This window comes from Littorina saxatilis, linkage group LG12, assembly GCF_037325665.1.
Source record: "Littorina saxatilis isolate snail1 linkage group LG12, US_GU_Lsax_2.0, whole genome shotgun sequence".
Taxonomy (NCBI): domain Eukaryota; kingdom Metazoa; phylum Mollusca; class Gastropoda; order Littorinimorpha; family Littorinidae; genus Littorina; species Littorina saxatilis.
In genome coordinates, this window is record NC_090256.1 from 58733909 (window position 1) to 58751857 (window position 17949).

General features: G+C 42.6%; 1 protein-coding gene across 1 annotated transcript; it reads left to right on the forward strand.

Annotated features, from left to right (window-relative positions):
* Positions 1-4323: 4323 nt before the first annotated feature.
* LOC138983147 (uncharacterized protein F54H12.2-like) lies at positions 4324-5634 on the forward strand. Its single transcript, XM_070356556.1, has one exon. The coding sequence runs from the start codon at positions 4324-4326 to the stop codon at positions 5632-5634; it is 1311 nt and encodes a 436-aa protein (XP_070212657.1).
* Positions 5635-17949: the final 12315 nt, after the last annotated feature.

Sequence of the window (17949 nt, forward strand, 5' to 3'; positions counted from 1 at the left end):
TCCAAGGTGGAAACATCCTTTTACCTGTGTGATTGCCGGTCCCACAGGGAGTGGGAAGACTCATTTTGTCAAACAATATTTGAATCACTTACAAGCTATGATGACACCCCCTCCAGAGGAATTGATTTGGTGTTATGGGGCGTGGCAGTCTGGTTACAATGAGATGAGACATGTGACGTTTGTGGAGGGTTTACCCGACGTGGAACAGTGGACAGGGGTCAAAAGGCGACTGGTCATCATTGATGATTTGATGAGTGAGACAAACGACAAGGTCACACAACTATTCACCAAAGAAAGTCATCATCGGAATCTGAGTGTAATGTATATTGTACAGAACCTGTTTGGAAAAAACAAAGAGCAGAGGACGATCAGTTTGAACAGTCACTACCTGGTGGTGTTTAAAAACCCACGGGATGCTTCACAGATCACCCATCTGGCCAAGCAGATGTACCCTGGGAAGCTAAAGTATGTCCAAGAGGCATTTAAAGATGCGACTTCTATGCCTCACGGTTATTTGCTGTTTGACTTGCGACAAGAGACACCCGATCATCTTCGTCTGAGGACAAAACTTTTCCCACCAGAGCACCCTGTAGTGTACCTTCAAAAATAACCATGTCTGCACGCCTGAAGAGAAATGTACCCATGTTGCGGATGTTGTGTGGGGCTAAGCCTGCCGTGATTAAGACCGTATTGAAAGGAGCTTCTCCAGATTTGATCCAGGCGTTGTGTGAGTGCTCCCTGAACATCTTAAAAGGCCATGTGCAGCTGACGCCCGCACAGAAGAAACGGTTGTCTCGACACAAACAGAACCTACGGGTCTTAACCAAAAAAACAACATCTGTCAAACATCGAAAGCAAATCCTACAGAAAGGCGGTTTTCTTCAGGCTCTTTTGAACCCTGTGCTAGGCATTGTATCTGGTTTGCTCGGGACCCTGGGTCTCTGATGCGATGGACCATACCAAAAAGATGATTTTGATTGAGCCACGTGTGTTGGCTTCTTTGCGGGACTCTGCAGGTGGACCTCCAGTACCTGATGCCACCTCACAAAGTTTGAAGGACATGGATCAAGTGATGCGGGGTATTTTAGACGAGAAGGATGTGGACAAACATGAAAAAGCAGACTCCTACCAACAAGTCTTGTGGCGGTTTCTTAAGCGTGTTGAAGAATATAAAAACAAACCTCTTGGAAGAGTGGAGATAGCACAACCCTCAAAACAACCTTTGACAGAACTAAATGAGGTCGAGAAAGCTCAGGACCTATCTAGGGTAGAAAAACGAGTGTTGGAGAGTGTCCCAAAAACCTTGAAGAAGAAGGCTCAGTTGCTTTTGGATATAACCAAGGACAGTTCTGACATCAAGTGGAATGAACAAGGACAGCTCGTGTATCAGGGACAGACAGTAGCAGGAACCAACATGGCTGATCTGGTGAATGATGCTCTTCGTTACCGTAAAAATGCACCTGATCCTCAAGGGTGGGAAGTGTTTGCAAGAGGTTTAAAAGCGGTTAATATCCCTCGTGAACTCATTGGTCACACAGGGCGATGGGAGTGGATGCACAGCGAGGGGGGTGATAGAGGAAGACCACCCACCAGGACAAAAAGAAGAAGAAGAAGAATTGTGAGTCCTTCCTCAGCATCTCCTTCTGCAGAAAGAGTATCATTTCCTTCTCCATCACCCAAGAAGAGGACGTGGCTATCTTATTCTTGAGCAGAATGCCAGTGAAAAAGAAAAAAGTCGCTGAGAAGCTGCGACGTCGATATTATGGAAGTCAACTCCCTGGAAGTTTGGGTGGAGTGGAGGCTTTGAGAAGAACCACCAGACAAGAACAAAAACAAGTTGAAAAGTGGTTGACATTTCAAGACACCTATACACTACACAAACCTGTGCGGCGAAAGTTTACTCGTCGTCGTATTATCGTGGGTGGCATAGATCACCAGTGGCAAGCAGATTTGATTGATGTTAGAGCGCTGAGAAAAGACAATGACGGGTTTACCTACCTACTCACATGTATTGATGTGCTGAGCAAACACGCGTGGGTGGTGCCTTTGAAGGACAAAACAGGGACCTCTCTGGTGACAGCCTTCAAAAGCATTTTTGTCCGAGGTCGTCAACCCCTGAGACTACAAACAGATAAGGGTAGCGAATTTAAAAACAAGGTGTTCCAGGATTTTTTGGACAAAAAAAAGGTACACTTTTTTGTGACAGAAAATGATGACATTAAAGCCTCAATGGCGGAGCGCTTCAACCGTACCTTGAAAGACAAACTGTGGAGGTATTTCACCAGAACAAGTTCAGTGAGGTATGTGGAAGTCTTGTCTAAGCTGGTGCGTGGTTACAATCATTCCTACCACCGCAGTATTAAGAAAGCTCCTGCTGACGTAACCATCGCTAATCAGGAGGAAGTGTGGCAACGGTTGTATGGTGGTCCAACTCTCTCCAAACCACCTAAACTGAATATAGGAGACCGTGTGCGAATCAGCAAGACGAGAAGAGTCTTTAAAAAAGGTTATATGCCTTCTTGGACAGAGGAACTCTTTACCATCAGTCAAGTCAAGACAACCACACCCGTGACCTATGTGTTGAAAGATGATCACGGAGAAGAACTGTTGGGGACTTTTTATGAACAGGAACTGCAGAAAGTGGGGGAGAAAGAAATATACCGTATTGAAGCTGTTTTGGAACAACGCCCTGGAAAAGGCAAACAGAAAGAGTATTTAGTCAAATGGCTCGGCTATGACCCGTCATTCAATTCTTGGATTCCACAGACGGCACTGACCCACTACACGGACTAGCTTCAGTGGTTCTGATGGAGGAAACTCAGAAGATTAATACGCCTCTGGATGAACCAGACAGTGTTGTTAAGCGACCAAGAACATCCAAGCTGTGGCGTGTATTTGGACGTCGTGTCCCTCGGAGCGAGATTGTCTTCCTTTGCCAGATGCTGCTTATTTATGTGGTGATTGGAGTGTCTCTGTTCAATCTGACAACCGGTCGCGGACCGGATAACTTGTGGGTGGCCCTACTGGGAAGTTGTCTCGGCTACGTGCTTCCTAATCCTTCCATTGATCCACCCTTGGTACAGTAACAACGTCTTCATTCATCATGTTCTACCTGACACTCCCCAGCAACAGCTCCTTGCAGCACTACCCTGACAACAACGCGAGTCACTACTACACAAAACTACCTCAAACAATTGACCTGGGCACCGACTACGAGTGTGGGTTGGCTGAGATTCAGTTTAACAACTCGTATGTGAATGTGGAAAAAGACACGTGTCAGTTTCGAATTTGTACCCCAATAGGTGTTGCTGTTTTGTGTGATACTCTAGTTTTACCAGAGGGGTTGTATGATTCACCTGCTTTTTTTATAGACTCACTAAACCAGCTCTTGGTTGATGCAAGTCTTACTGACTATGCAAGGTTTTATTACACCAAAGCAGCAAAAAAAGTACGTGTTAAATTACTCAAAAATATCTCGCTGTGGATGAGCCCCGAGTTGATGAGAATTTTGAAAACAGATGTCACCCAACAAGCCATCATAGGACCTGGTCACTTTGATGGTAAGGCTATGATGGATTTACATCAAGATTTTCACGCAATATACGTGTACTGTGATTTGGTGCGCGAAAGAGTGGTCGGAGATACATTAGTCCCATTGTTGCGGACGGTGCCAATTAAAAAGAAGACTGAAGAGGTCGTTCATCATATGTTTGAAAAACCCCATTACATCCCTCTGACTCGTTGTCAGTTCAACACGGTGGAAATGCTTTTAACAACGGACACGGGAAAACCTATCGCATTTGAGCAAGGGAAGACGGTGGTAACGCTTCATTTTCGTCGTAGACGCACCGACCATTTGTAGAAGATGGTTCGTCTAACCCCTTTCCAGGGCAGTGGAAAACTCTATGAAGATTATTACTGCAACCAGGTCGGTCACGGTCTCCCCGTGTTTGTAGGAGGAAGAAACTACAGAGGTCATGGCATTGGTAATCTCTTAGGGGGTATTGGTCGAGCCCTTGTGCCTCTTTTGAGAAGTGGTGGAAAAGCTCTGCTGAAAGAGGGGGCTAGGACAGGTATGCAGGTGGCTCAGGATGTGCTGTCTGGGCGTAGTGTTAAGTCGTCACTCCAGCAGAGAGCTAGCAATGCAGGGAAGCGATTGTTTCACCAAGCCGTGGGTCGAGTGACAGGCACAACAGCCGCGCCGCCTGGAGAACCTGCAAGGAAACGTATAAAATCATCTACACCACACCGCCAAGGTCAGACTGGGAGGCAGAAGAAGAAGAGAAGGAGGGCGACAGCAGCCGATATTTTTGGATAAGCATCATGGCCCTTGCCCACCCTCAGTCATGTGAAAGTGTACATACTGGACTAGATTTGTTTTCTGTACCCCCAACACAGACAGCTGTGCAGGAGGGAATGTTTGTAGAGTATCATCCTCTGGCTACTCTGGCCCCAGGAGCCCCTATTGAGTTTACCATCAGTGGTGCTACATCCGAGTACCTGGATCTAAGCAACACGTATCTCCATGTGCGAGCTAAAATCACCAAAGCAGACGGAACAAACTTGGATGCTGACTCCCATGTGGCTCCTGTCAACTACTGGTTGCACAGCCTGTTCTCCCAGGTTGATATCAGTCTCAATGATACTTTGGTAACCAATTCAGAGAACACCTACCCCTACCGTGCCTACCTTGAAGCCACCCTCAACTATGGACGAGAAGCCAAGAAAAGTCACCTCACCAGTGCCATGTATTACCGAGATAGTTCCAACCATCTGGATGAAACAGGTGGGGATGCCAACTGGGGTTTGAAGGTACGTCGTGAGCAAACCATGCGGAGCAGAGAGGCAGACATGATGGGGCGACTTCATGCTGACATCATGCACCAGGAACGCTACATGATGAACGGCGTGGACGTGAAGATCAGACTCATTCCCTCCAAGAACATCTTCCACCTGATGTCTCCTGACCCCTTTCAGGGTTTCCGCACTGTCATCACACATGCTTCTCTGTTTGTTCGCAAAGTCAAGTTGAACCCCGCTGTGAGCCTCGCTCATGCCAAAGCGCTGGAAAAAGGTACGGCCAAGTATCCTTTGAAAAGGGTCGTGGTGAAGACTTTCTCCATTCCCACAGGCAACCACAGTGCTGTGCAGGACAACTTGTTTCTGAGTCAGACACCCAACCGCCTGGTGATTGGATTGGTGGACAGCGCTGCTTTCAACGGACAAGCCTCACGCAATCCCTACCACTTCAAGACACAAGGATTGTCCTTTCTCAGCCTGTACCTAGACGGGAAACAGATCCCCGGCAAACCCCTGACACCGAACTTTGAACAACACCAGTATGTGAGGTCATTCTTCAGTCTCATGACGTCTACGGGTCTCGCCAACAGAGATGCAGGATCTTACATGGAACTGCGTGATTTTGAGTTGGGGTATGCTATCTACAGTTTTGACCTGAGTCCTAGTCTTCTGGATGGAGATCAGTTTGAACTGGTGAAAAGCGGTGCCCTGCGTCTGGAGCTGAAGTTCAACGAAGCTCTTCCAGCGCCTGTGATGGTGATTGTGTATGGTGAAATGGACAGTATGATCGAGATTGATCGCTCTCGCCAGGTCCTGACTGATTTTGCACTATGAACAGCAAAGACATTAGCCGAGTGTTGGGGAGAGACATTCATACCCGACGTGTGTTTCGAGGTGTGTTTCCTAGAGACAGACTCCCACGACAGGTGAACCCGCGACGTCCAAGTGCTTTTGTCATCAATACAGATCGCAGTACAGGCCCGGGGGAACACTGGGTGTGTGTCTGGTTTGATGGACTTGGACAAGCTGAATATTTCGATAGTTTTGGTTTACCACCCGTGCACCCCGCTATTGAAAACTTTATGCTGAAACACAGTTCAGCCCACGTGTACAACCCACGTCTTTTGCAAGACTTGACGAGTTCAGCCTGTGGCTTGTATGTATTGTACTATGTTTTGATGAAAAGCCGCGGCGCCAGTTTATTTCGAACGCTTCGTGTGTTTTCCCCCAACAAACTTTGGGGTAATGATCGAAGAGTATGGTTTTTGGTCCAACAGCTAAGAAGAAACTGAGGTTGTGTGCGTTGTCTTTTTTTAGGTCTGTAAACGGTTTTATTCATTTTATTGGGTGTGTGTGTGTGTGTATGTGTCTATATAAGAAGAAGGGGAGGATTCATCTCCACCACTTTCATCTCGTACCCACCAAAGTAGAGAGAGGGTTAGAAGAGTGTTAGTAAGAAAAGAGAGGTACACAAAACAAAAAAGTCATGATGGAGACGGCCAGTCCCTCTTTAGAGCAGATGTTGGAAGAATTGGAGGCTGGTATTCTCAAAGTTAAAGATCACCTGCGAAACAGTTTGTTCTTGATGTTTGTTAGTGCGTTAAAATGCGTTGTTTGCAAAAAAAAGAGAGAAGAAAAAGACTATCCAACACAGTGGACTGTTGACGCCATTAGAGCCGTCGCAGATAACGTCTGGGAACAACTAAATCGAGACAAAATTCTTAGTCGTTGGAATGTAGCCTTACCCAAGACACATCCAGACGGGCTCTCCTGGTGGTGTTTGCGGGTTGTTGTGTGGAAGTGGACAGAAACGACAACGTTTCGAAAAAGGGTTATCACTCATGTGACTGAACAACTGCTCTGTGAGTGATGCAACAGAGTGAAAAACGGCATAGCATCCCACGTGACCTTAGGCTAAACCAGTGTGGACCCGTTGAAACCAGAATAAACAAGATGTACATGAGCCGCGAGTGTGTATATAAGACAGGTCGGATGTAAAAAGACCACTACAGAGGATTTTTTGCGGAGTCGACCATGCCTTCAGGAACCATGAAGCAGCCACCACAGCCGGCTACACTCTACCCGCTAGGTGGAAGCCTTTTTACCTCAGTAAAAACGTGGAGAGGGGCTGTAAAAATCCATATTCGCCACTATGCTGTTCCCACCCGCACCAAAGGTGGGCGTGTTGCCCCCACCCAAAGAGGAGTCACCCTGGACTTGAAAAAGTTTCAGAAACTGCTTAGAGTGCAGAAAAAACTCAAAGAAGACTTCCACCAACAGGTATCTTCTCTGTCACCCACAGAGGAGAAGCAGGAGAAAAAACATCTGAAGAATCACACAGAGTGTCCGCTGTCAGACTACTACTGTTCAACACCGTCAACCACAGCCACGGATTCGACACAAAGCGAGGAATACCCTCAGCAGCTGCAGCGACCCCTGTATTCCACATGTCCGGCTTACTGTTCTGCCACAACCGTAAATCCTCTTCCTGTGACACCAAGAAGTGGTTATGAAGTTGACAACTAATCCGGGGACCACCTCGTTCCTTTAAATTGACAATCATGATTTGGATTTTTTTTGGTTTAATGTATGTGTATGCAAAATGTTAATTTTTTTTTTATTTTTAATATTCAAAAGACTGATGTCACTTTTATAATAAAATGATCATATTGGAAAAGTTAATAACTATGTGTCTGTATAACTCTTGAATGCTAACGTGAGTAGTTTATGTATTGTTTTGTTACTCTTTACGTCTGACTTTTACCTTCTTGTTTAGAAGTACTTGTGTAAACGTGCGCGCATGTGTGTGTGTGTGTGTGTGTGTGTGTGTGTGTGTGTGTGTGTGTGTGTGTGTGTGTGATCGGAGGGGTGTGTGTGTGTGTGTGTGTGTGTGTGTGTGTGTGTGTTTGCGTTTACATTTAATTTCCACCACACATATACCCCTACCGCTTACATAGTCTATCAACAACAAAATAAAAAAAATAAACACTTACGTTATCCCGGTGTGACCATGTCATATTTCTATTTTTAGTGCTGACCAACCAACATGGTCTAGCATGTAAGGTCTTGTGTCTCTGTGGTGCAATGCTCGGACGTGATCAGTCTCTAACCTAACATTAGGTATGACTGACTGTAGAACAACTCGTGTTCGGTGTAAAATGTACCTCCGATGTTTATAACACCCACATAAAAAACAACAATCTGAGTCTACTTGTTAAAACTTTTGTTATATGTGTACTTCAGCTCCCATCCCTCTCATCAGTCGAGCTAACTTCCACACCCACCCCACACCATTTGTCTAGCACTAATCTAAGCATTAAAACCTAATCAACCCTCGGGGTAGACAAACCACCTCCTATTAAACTTCTCTAACTGCTGGCCACCTCTGGTGGTTTTATCGGCGAAGGGGCTCCGCAAAGAGTAGGGATACCATTTTTATTACCTTATCCTGACACCTCCCCTGACAGGGCACCAAACTACATAGCTATTAAAGAGAGAGTGCTCCGCGAAGCGCGGATAGTAATCCTGTCATTACCCCAGCTGGAGTGGTCATTAGTACCGAGCAACAGGTACAGGCACATGAAATCACATGACAAAATATAAAACGCAATAAACCGTTTAAACGCAATCCCTCCTTATCACTACTTAAACACAGGCACCTTAACCTATAACCTTCTATCAAAATACGGCTGCGCGGCTGCGCAGCTGCGCAAAAAAAAGGGGTCCGGTTCGTGCGCGAATACTACTACTCATGTCAGGCCTTTGGTGGCTGACATGGTGGGTCATGTGAGAAAGAATTGCCAGAAATACCTTTGAGGCGGACTCTGTTTTTAAAGCCTGATATTGATTGTGCGACGTCGACTTCGCGAAGTCTACTTCACGAAGCTCGGTGCACAAAGCTGTGATACCGAATTTGTAGTAAAAAGATTTCGCGAAGTCTTCGGGAAGTCAACTTCGGGCTCAACTGAGAAGGTCAATCTTTATAATTACAATATAGCACACAGTTGCAAGCTTTTTGTTTTTGTTTTTAATTACGAGGGATTGTGAATTGATGGGAAATGAAATCGAATGTATCATATGTGACAGGGTGACCAGTCACCAATTATAGAGTAAAGTTTTGTTATTTTCCAGTCTAGTGTTTGTAGTTCATGTTGCCGATCGCTTTATGTTTTGTGTAATACCATTTTCTGTTCTAAGTTAAATGTTGAGATGCACATGTCCAGTCACCTGTAGATCCTAAGCGCGCTTAGCCGTCTGTGTCCATGTTCTGACTAGTCTTTGATCCTTTGAACTTAAGCCGCTCTCCTAGAAAGAGACGGGAGCCAGGGAGCCTGCAGGTGTTGTTTATTTATTTATTTATTTATTAAGGAGATTTCTATAGTGCATAACTAAAAGCACTATGCGCTTTACAATATCACTTGCATGGTATAAGCACACGCAGACATACTCTGATTAAATAGAACTTAGCCTAGCAAGACATACTAAGAACACTAAACATTTGAGTTCATACAAAAATAGAGAATTAAATTAAATACTGGACGAACGATTAAAATAAGCTTAAGGCCTACACCAACTGCAATGGGCTATTTCAAATACAAAAGTTTAGTTAACTATAAAAGGCAGTTCATAAAACTCCATTATCCTAAGAGGGTCGAACAAATAAGAAACATAATCAATCAATATGAGGCTTATATCGCGCGTATTCCGTGGGTACAGTTCTAAGCCCAGGGATTTATTTTTATTTTTTATTTTTATTTTATGCAATTTATATCGCGCACATATTCAAGGCGCAGGGATTTATTTATGCCGTGTGAGATGGATTTTTTTGTTCACAATACATCACGCATTCAAAACGGCCAGCAGATCGCAGCCATTTCGGCGCATATCCTACTTTTCACGGCCTATTATTCCAAGTCACACGGGTATTTTGGTGGACATTTTTATCTGCATAGTGCCTATGGAGGTCTCCCTATTGACGTCATCACTTCGTGCGCACCGGGGTTTGGAGGGCAAGAGGTCACCGCGCTTAGCGAAAACATGGAAGCGTGGTGCCGATCGCGAAGTTTCGCTGCGGCGATTCCGTATTTGCATCGACGATTTGGTTAAATTTCATTCAAGATGGTGAATACTTGTTGCATAATGTTTCCTTTTTATCCGACACCCTAAAGACAGTATTAATTTGATTTGATGGGGTTGTTATGTACAACTACAAACACATTTTTCATTGTCTGCGATGTTCTGCCTAGCATGTGTGTACAGTTTTATGCAATTCGACTGAAATGTGTGATTGAAAAAAAAATGCAACACTATTTACTTTTGATCTCAAGTCTGAATCTTTTTTTTTTTTAATTGGACCAATGTGCAGTTTTATGTTATTTTTGTATTTGACTGGTATCTACCTGATTTGAAACTGTTTACAGTGATGCTAAACCTGAACAGAACTGTGTACAGTTACTTTTATGTTTTTTGACAAGTGTGTGATTTTAAACAAAAACAACACTGTTTATGTGGATGCCAAACCTGAAACACAGTATTAATTTGACTTATGTATCTGTATGACTTGTGCTGGCGTGCATGTGTGTAGTTACCTTTTTTGCTTCCTGGCTCAAGTGTGTATTATTCAAAACATTTTTCTAGGGCTCAACACTATTCCTTATTTGATTTTGAGATCTGATGCTAAGTGTGTGGGTGTGTGTACAGTTCTTTTCTTTTTTACACTTTGACGGTATTGATGTGTAAACTGTTACCATTCATTGATTCTAACCCTCAACAGCAGTATTAATTTGGCTAATGATTGGAAACACTAATTCACTTATTGTCTGAGATGTGCTTTTTGACTGAAGTGTGCAAAAAGGAAAAAAGAATCGCTTCTCCAAACATAAACATACAAAGTTAGAAATACCATTTCTCGAATAACAATGAAATGAAAACTCACACACACTGAAGCAGAAATAATAGGTAATCTAAAACCAAAGAGCTTCACACATAAACATACAAAGTTAGAAATAGAACTACAAGTTCTTGAATAATAACAAAATGAAAACTCATGCACACACTCCCGAATCATCGAGCGGCGCACTGACGCTAGCCGTTCCGCTTCTTGCCCTCCAAACCATTTCTGCGTATCACGTGACACCGCTCCGAAGTACGCAAAAAGGAGACCTCCATACAATTTTGCCAGGAAAGACCCTTTTGTCAATCGTGGGATCTTTAACGTGCACACCCCAATGTAGTGTACACATAAGACTATTTTACTATAATTACTTCGTCAAAAATAATAAACATGGAATACAAAGCTGTAATTGTTAACAACAAATTTAAAAAGATTTTCATGCCATAATGCAAAACACATTTTGACTCACACCCAACCTCACACTAGCGCACATACACACACGTGTTGTTACGTCATATGGCGGCCTGTCTGTCTCTGTATTCCTCGGCTAGCTGCAAATTCCTTTGTCGGATCGGGTGGACCGAATACCAGCTCAGCTGGCAGGTGGTCAGTTGCGTAACTGTTATGACCGACCCGGGGTAGCCGCCGATAACACGTGCGTGTGGTAATGTTTGATGCGCTCAGATCAAAGTCTCGTTAAGAGGGTGTGAATCCCTTTGAATTTGATACAGCGAAGCGTGTCAGCTGCGGTTGGAAGGTCTTAATCCCTTAACCCCCCCCCCTCCCCCCTCCTTCTTCTGGTCTTTAACCAATGGAATGGCTTATTATCTTAGAATGTTGTGTTGCTAATAGTTACTAGGATTTTGATTGGATGTTTGAGACTCTAGCTAAAGTTTGATTATGTATAGTACATGCTAGGGTGTGAGAGAGAACTGAGAGAACTCTGAAAGACGCGAGAGAGAGTGGACGTATTTTGTTGTCTGCTCCACTAACTGACTTCTGGTATATGAAAAAAAAAGTCACGTTACTACAACCCCTGACTTGGCGTTTTCTATGTGAATTCTTCCTGACCTAGCACCCCCACTACTGTCTCCACCCCCCACCCCTTCACACATAAAAATAAAAACTTGAACATTTTTCCACCTGTGACGTCCGTCTGTTCGCTGCGCTTTTGGTCGCTTGTAGCTGTCACGAAGTGGTTTGCATGTGAATTTATTATGCGTGTTCTGCCCTTTTGCACTGTCTCTACCCTTTCACACCAAACACTTCAAAAACAGAACTTGGGAGGGTGCAGGCTCATTAATTCCTCAACCAAAAACAACATACTTCTTCACTTTAAATACATCAATACGAACAACTTTTCAACACACAGTTCGCACAATCTTCCAGCTTTCACTCAAGGCATGTAAATACATATTATAACAATACTCTCTCAAATATAGATTAACGCACACAAGAAGGTACCAACAGACACTCACGAGTTCGTATCACGGCTCACTGCATGTCGCCAGTTCACTTACTTGTCCCGCTGAATCCTCGTAGAATAATGAATTGAGATGCCAACACACAGAGATGCTAACACACACCTTTCGCTGAAGATGCCAACACACACCTTCCACTGAAGATGCCAACCCGCACCTTTCTCTGAAGATGCCAACACACATCTCATGGAAGATGCCCACACACACCTTCCAGGTTTCTCCCCGAGAAACCCTTCCGCCCGTAGCGGAAACAACCGTCGTCGGCTACGACCGGTCTCGATGAAGACTCCACTCGTCTAGTCATCTGCGCAGAGGTGGTCCCTTGCTTCCACCGTCGTCTAGCGCTTCTCTCGTGTAAGGTCCCTCCCTTATACGCCATGGAAATCCCTCATGGAAACTCCTTAAGAGACCCGTCTCTTGAAAGAGTACTTGTTCCCAGAACAAGTCTGACACACGCTGAACAACCTTCCCGGTTGGAAATCTCACACGCTGTGACGTTATTTACCCCAGACCAGCTACATGTCTCAAACACAACTCACATCAAGCTAAGCCAGTTTTACGTGCAACACCCGAAACACGTGAATAACGCCAGTCCGGTCAGCTACCCTCGCCTGTACAACATTTAGGGAGGTTAAAAACACGACGTGGTTTCACCTCACAAATATGCTACTCACATCAGTCTTTGTGACAGTAGCTTGGGCGTGTGTGTACCGATTCACCAGCGCTAACTTGAATAACATACAACCGAGTCAGGCCTTGATTAAACCACATGCCATGAGAAAGCATCTTTGGGCAGAATACAAAACACAACATACGCAAAAGACAAGCCGCCACATGATGCCGGCAAGCATGAAACAGCAGTATTTTATCTGTACGCGTTGTTCGTGGATGATTGATAACATTGACAACATAATCAAGCACACGACGGTTAACAAGATAGCATAATTATCCTGATATCTTTCACTGATTAAGCATCACCGACTCGAGTGCATCTTCGGTCGTCATCAAAATAAGGTCTACATTGGGAGCAATTTCCGACCTTGTGTTGCAATGTAACTGTTGGACCCACGAAGTTTAATTAGTGAACGGCCCGCTTAATTGATACATCTTTGCGACATTCGGTCGCTTTGTGGCCGATTCGTGCGCACATCATAATATTTTTGTCCGTATTTCTCTGGGTATCTCTTTTATTGTTATAGTAACTCATTCGTATGCCACACACCCACACGCACGAGCTTGAGCACGAGCACGCAGAGAAAGAGAGAGAGAGAGAGAGATCAAATCAAATCAAATCAAATTTTATTTTACGAGAGAGAGAGAGAGAGAGAGAGAGAGAGAGAGAGAGAGAGAGAGAGAGAGAGAGAGAGAGAGAGAGAGAGAGAGAGAGAGAGAGAGAGAGAGAGAGAGAGAGAGAGAGAGAGAGAGAGAGAGAGAGTTTCACGAGCGGTAATGGTAAAAGTACTCAAGATTCAAATCAATGAACCAACTGATTGAGAGAATGTGTACAACTGTATTCGAAGGGAACCTTTCAGTGCATCGAGTCAAAAGTAACACTGATGCAGTCCTTTCAGAACGGTGTTGACGAACTTGGACAAAATGATCGAGACGGTACATGTGTGGAAGTGTGCCGTTGATAACATTTGAGGTCACATGGTATGTGGTCAATGTTAATTGTCATCAATCCCCGACCACAGGAGCTTGTAGCAAAGTGTTTTGAGGCCAGTTGGTTCAGAGTACCGTACCGTACACAGGTTGTCTAATAATTATTGAGAATTAGTATTTCGCATGTGGTAACCGTAAATTTAACAACACAGAGACGTTTCTGATAAGTAATGAAAGACGTCTATTCTCTCTACATACACAATCAAGTAAGATAACTATCTCATTTTCAGTTTGACATTGACTGCATGAAACATCGGGGCTCCAAAAACCGAAATGCAGTGTCACCCCAACTTCACGTTATATTTTTCAACTGGGGATTATTGCAGAGAATGTAGTTACGTTTAGTCAATGTTGACTAAATGTTTTAACACAGACCGAGAATCGAGACGAGGGTAGTGGTAAATGTTTTTGATGACGCCATAAACGGGTTTTTCAAACGTTGAGGCAGCACAGTTCCGCCGTCTTTTTTTACTCAAATTTATTGAAATTTTGGTCAAGCAATCTTCGTCGAAGGCCGGACTATGGGATTGCAATTCTGCTTGGAAGCTTAAAAAATTATTAATGAGTTTGGTCATTAGGAATCTCAAAACTTTAATGACAATTAACTTTTTTTTAGTAATTATTCCAAAAATGAATTCATCCTATTCTTTATTATTTTCTAAATCTAAAAATATAATATAGATATGTTATGTTTGGATTAAAAGCAATTAGCTCAAACAGTTTTTTAAAAAAAGAAAGAAAAACAAGTCGCGTAAGGCGAAAATACAACATGTCATGTACACCTGTCGAACTCACAAAATGAAACTGAACGCACTGCATTTTTTAACCAAGACCGTATACTCGTAGCATCGTCTGTCCACTGCTCGTGGCAATGGCAGTGACATTGACAAGCCAGAATAGCGCGGTAGTGGTTGCGCTGAGCAGGATAGCACGCAATTTTTAAAAAAACTTTCTGAGCTTGTTTTTAATTCAAACATATCATATCTATATGTTTTTTGAATCAGGAAACGACAAGGAATAAGATGAAATTGTTTTTAAATCGATTTCGGAAATTTATTTTTAATCATAATTTTCATATTTTTAATTTTCAGAGCTTGTTTTTTTTACATTTAGTCAAGTTTTGACTAAATGTTTTAACATAGAGGGGGGAATCGAGACGAGGGTCGTGGTGTATGTGTGTGTGTGTGTGTGTGTGTGTGTGTGTGTGTGTGTGTGTGTGTGTGTGTGTGTGTGTGTGTGTGTGTGTGTGTCTGTCTGTCTGTGTGTGTGTGTAGAGCGATTCAGACTAAACTACTGGGCCGATCTTTATGAAATTTGACATGAGAGTTCCTGGGTATGATATCCCTGGACGTTTTTTTCTTTTTTTCGATAAATACCTTTGATGACGTCATATCCGGCTTTTTGTAAAAGTTGAGGCGGCACTGTCACACCCTCATTTTTTAATTAAATTGATTGAAATTTTGGCCAAGCAATCTTCGACAAAGGCCGGGGTTTGGTATTGCATTTCAGCTTGGTGGCTTAAAAACTAATGAGTGAGTTTGGTCATTAAAAATCGGAAACTTGTAATTAAAATTATATTTTTATTAAACGATCCAAAACCAATTTCATCTTATTCTTCGTCATTTTCTGATTCCAAAAACATATACATATGTTATATTTGGATTAAAAACAAGCTCTGAAAATTAAAAATATAAAAATTATGATCAAAATTAAATTTCCGAAATCGTTTTAAAAACTATTTCATCTTATTCCTTGTCGGTTTCTGATTCCAAAAACATAGATACATGTTTGGATTAAAAACACGCTCAGAAAGTTAAAACGAAGAGAGGTACAGTAAAGCGTGCTATGAAGCATGTGCAGCGCAATCGCTACCGCGAAAAACAGGCTCGTCACTTTCACTGCCTTTTGCACTAGCGGCGGACTACGTTCAGTTTCATTCTGTGAGTTCCACAGCTTGACTAAATGTAGTAATTTCGCCTTACGCGACTTGTTTTTTGTTGTTTTTTTTTTTTATCTGAATGCAACATATCTATATATGTTTTTGAAATCAGAAATGATGAAAATGAAGCTAAAATTGTTTTTGGATCGTTTTATGAAAAAAATAATTTTAATTACAATTTTCAGATTTTTAATGAACAAACTCATTAATTAATTATCAAGCCTCCTAGCTGAAATGCAATACCAAAGTCTGGCCTTCGTCGAAGATTGTTTGGCCAAAATTTCAATCAATTTCATTGAAAAATGAGGGTGTGACAGTGCCGCCTCAACTTTTACAAAAAGCCGGATATTGTGTCATCAAAGTCATTAATCGAAAAAATGGAAACAAATATCTGGGGATATCATTCCCAGGAACTCTCATGTCAAGTTTCATGAAGATCGGTTCAGTAGTTTACTCTGAATCGCTCTACACACACACACACACACACACAGACACACCAGGACCTTCGTCAAAACTTGACTAAATGTAAAACTTGACAAGTCGCGTAAGGCGAAAATACAATATTTAGTCAAGTAGCTGTCGAACTCACAGAATGAAACTGAACGCAATTCTACTCGTAGCATCGTCATTCCACCGCTCATAGCAAAGGCAGTGAAATTGACAAGAAGAGCGGGGTAGTAGTTGCGCTAAGAAGGATAGCACGCTTTTCTGTACCTCTCTTTGTTTTAACTTTCTGAGCGTGTTTTTAATCCAAACATATCATATCTATATGTTTTTAGAATCAGGAACCGACAAGGAATAAGATGAAAGTGTTTTTAAATTGATTTGGACAATTTAATTTTGATAATAATTTTTATATATTTAATTTTCAGAGCTTGTTTTTAATCCGAATATAACATATTTATATGTTTTTGGAATCAGCAAATGATGGAGAATAAGATAAACGTAAATTTGGATCGTTTTATAAATTTTTATTTTTTTTTACAATTTTCAAATTTGTAATGACCAAAGTCATTAATTAATTTTTAAGCCACCACGCTGAAATGCAATACCGAAGTCCGGGCTTCGTCGAAGATTACTTGACCAAAATTTGAACCAATTTGGTTGAAAAATGAGGGCGTGACAGTGCCGCCTCAACTTTCACGAAAAGCCGGATATGACGTCATCAAAGACATTTATCAAAAAAAAGAAAAAAACGTTCGGGGATTTCATACCCAGGAACTCTCATGTCAAATTTCATAAAGATCGGTCCAGTAGTTTAGTCTGAATCGCTCTACACACACACACACACACACACAGACACACCAGGACCTTCGTCAAAACTTGACTAAATGTAAAAAGAAAGAAAAGCGTGTTTTCCTGTTAAGCAGTAGTGCTACTGCGCTTTACAGTTTACTGACTGTCACTTCAAGCGATCAGCAGGATCAGCAATGCTATTATCTTGGTGAAAATAACGCAGTTCCATCAGTTTCATTCCGCTGTGAGTTCGACTGCAGATTGACTAAAAGCATTAATTTTTTCTTTACGCGACTTAATTGGTTTGTTTCTTGCCATTACAAACCCTTATAAACTGTTGTTTTTTTCTCTCTCAGAATTGGCTGAAATGTTTGTGTTATAATCTTGTTTGGCTTTTTGCGCTTCAGGCAATACGGTTTAGTTCCACCATAGACAATTGATAACATCAGGGGTCTATGATAATATTAGAAAGGCCGGTGCATTTTTCTGCTTTGACCTGTTTATTTTAAATGAGATTATTATCTTACATAATTATCTTGCATACTGCCATACCTGCTGGACATTTTGAATCTACTGGAAATCGTCTAAGTTTTATGGGTTTTTTTTCTTTCAGGGTGCATCGCATAGTCGAGTCACGCATGGTCATTTTGTGTCCCAAATGTGGGTCACCTCGCTGCTGTTTTACTTCATGCACATACGTTATCACAAAATGTGTACACAAAGTAAGCTTCCACGCAGGGAAGAATATGTCTATAGCTGTAATTGTCACCATTGATTTAGGAAGTGGCGGATTTGGGGGGGGGGGGGGGGGGGGGGGCTAAGGGAGCCCGGGCTTCAAGCATGTTCGGGCGCTTCGCGCCCTCATTTAGTGCGCCGTTTGCCCCCTCAATTCAGAAGCTTCGCGCCTTTAAGTACTAGTTTGTGCAAAAAAGTTTGGG

What these genes read in the sequence shown, in the direction of transcription:
- LOC138983147 (XM_070356556.1), top strand. Translation starts at nt 4,324, where the DNA reads ATGGCCCTTGCCCACCCTCAGTCATGTGAAAGTGTACATACTGGACTA.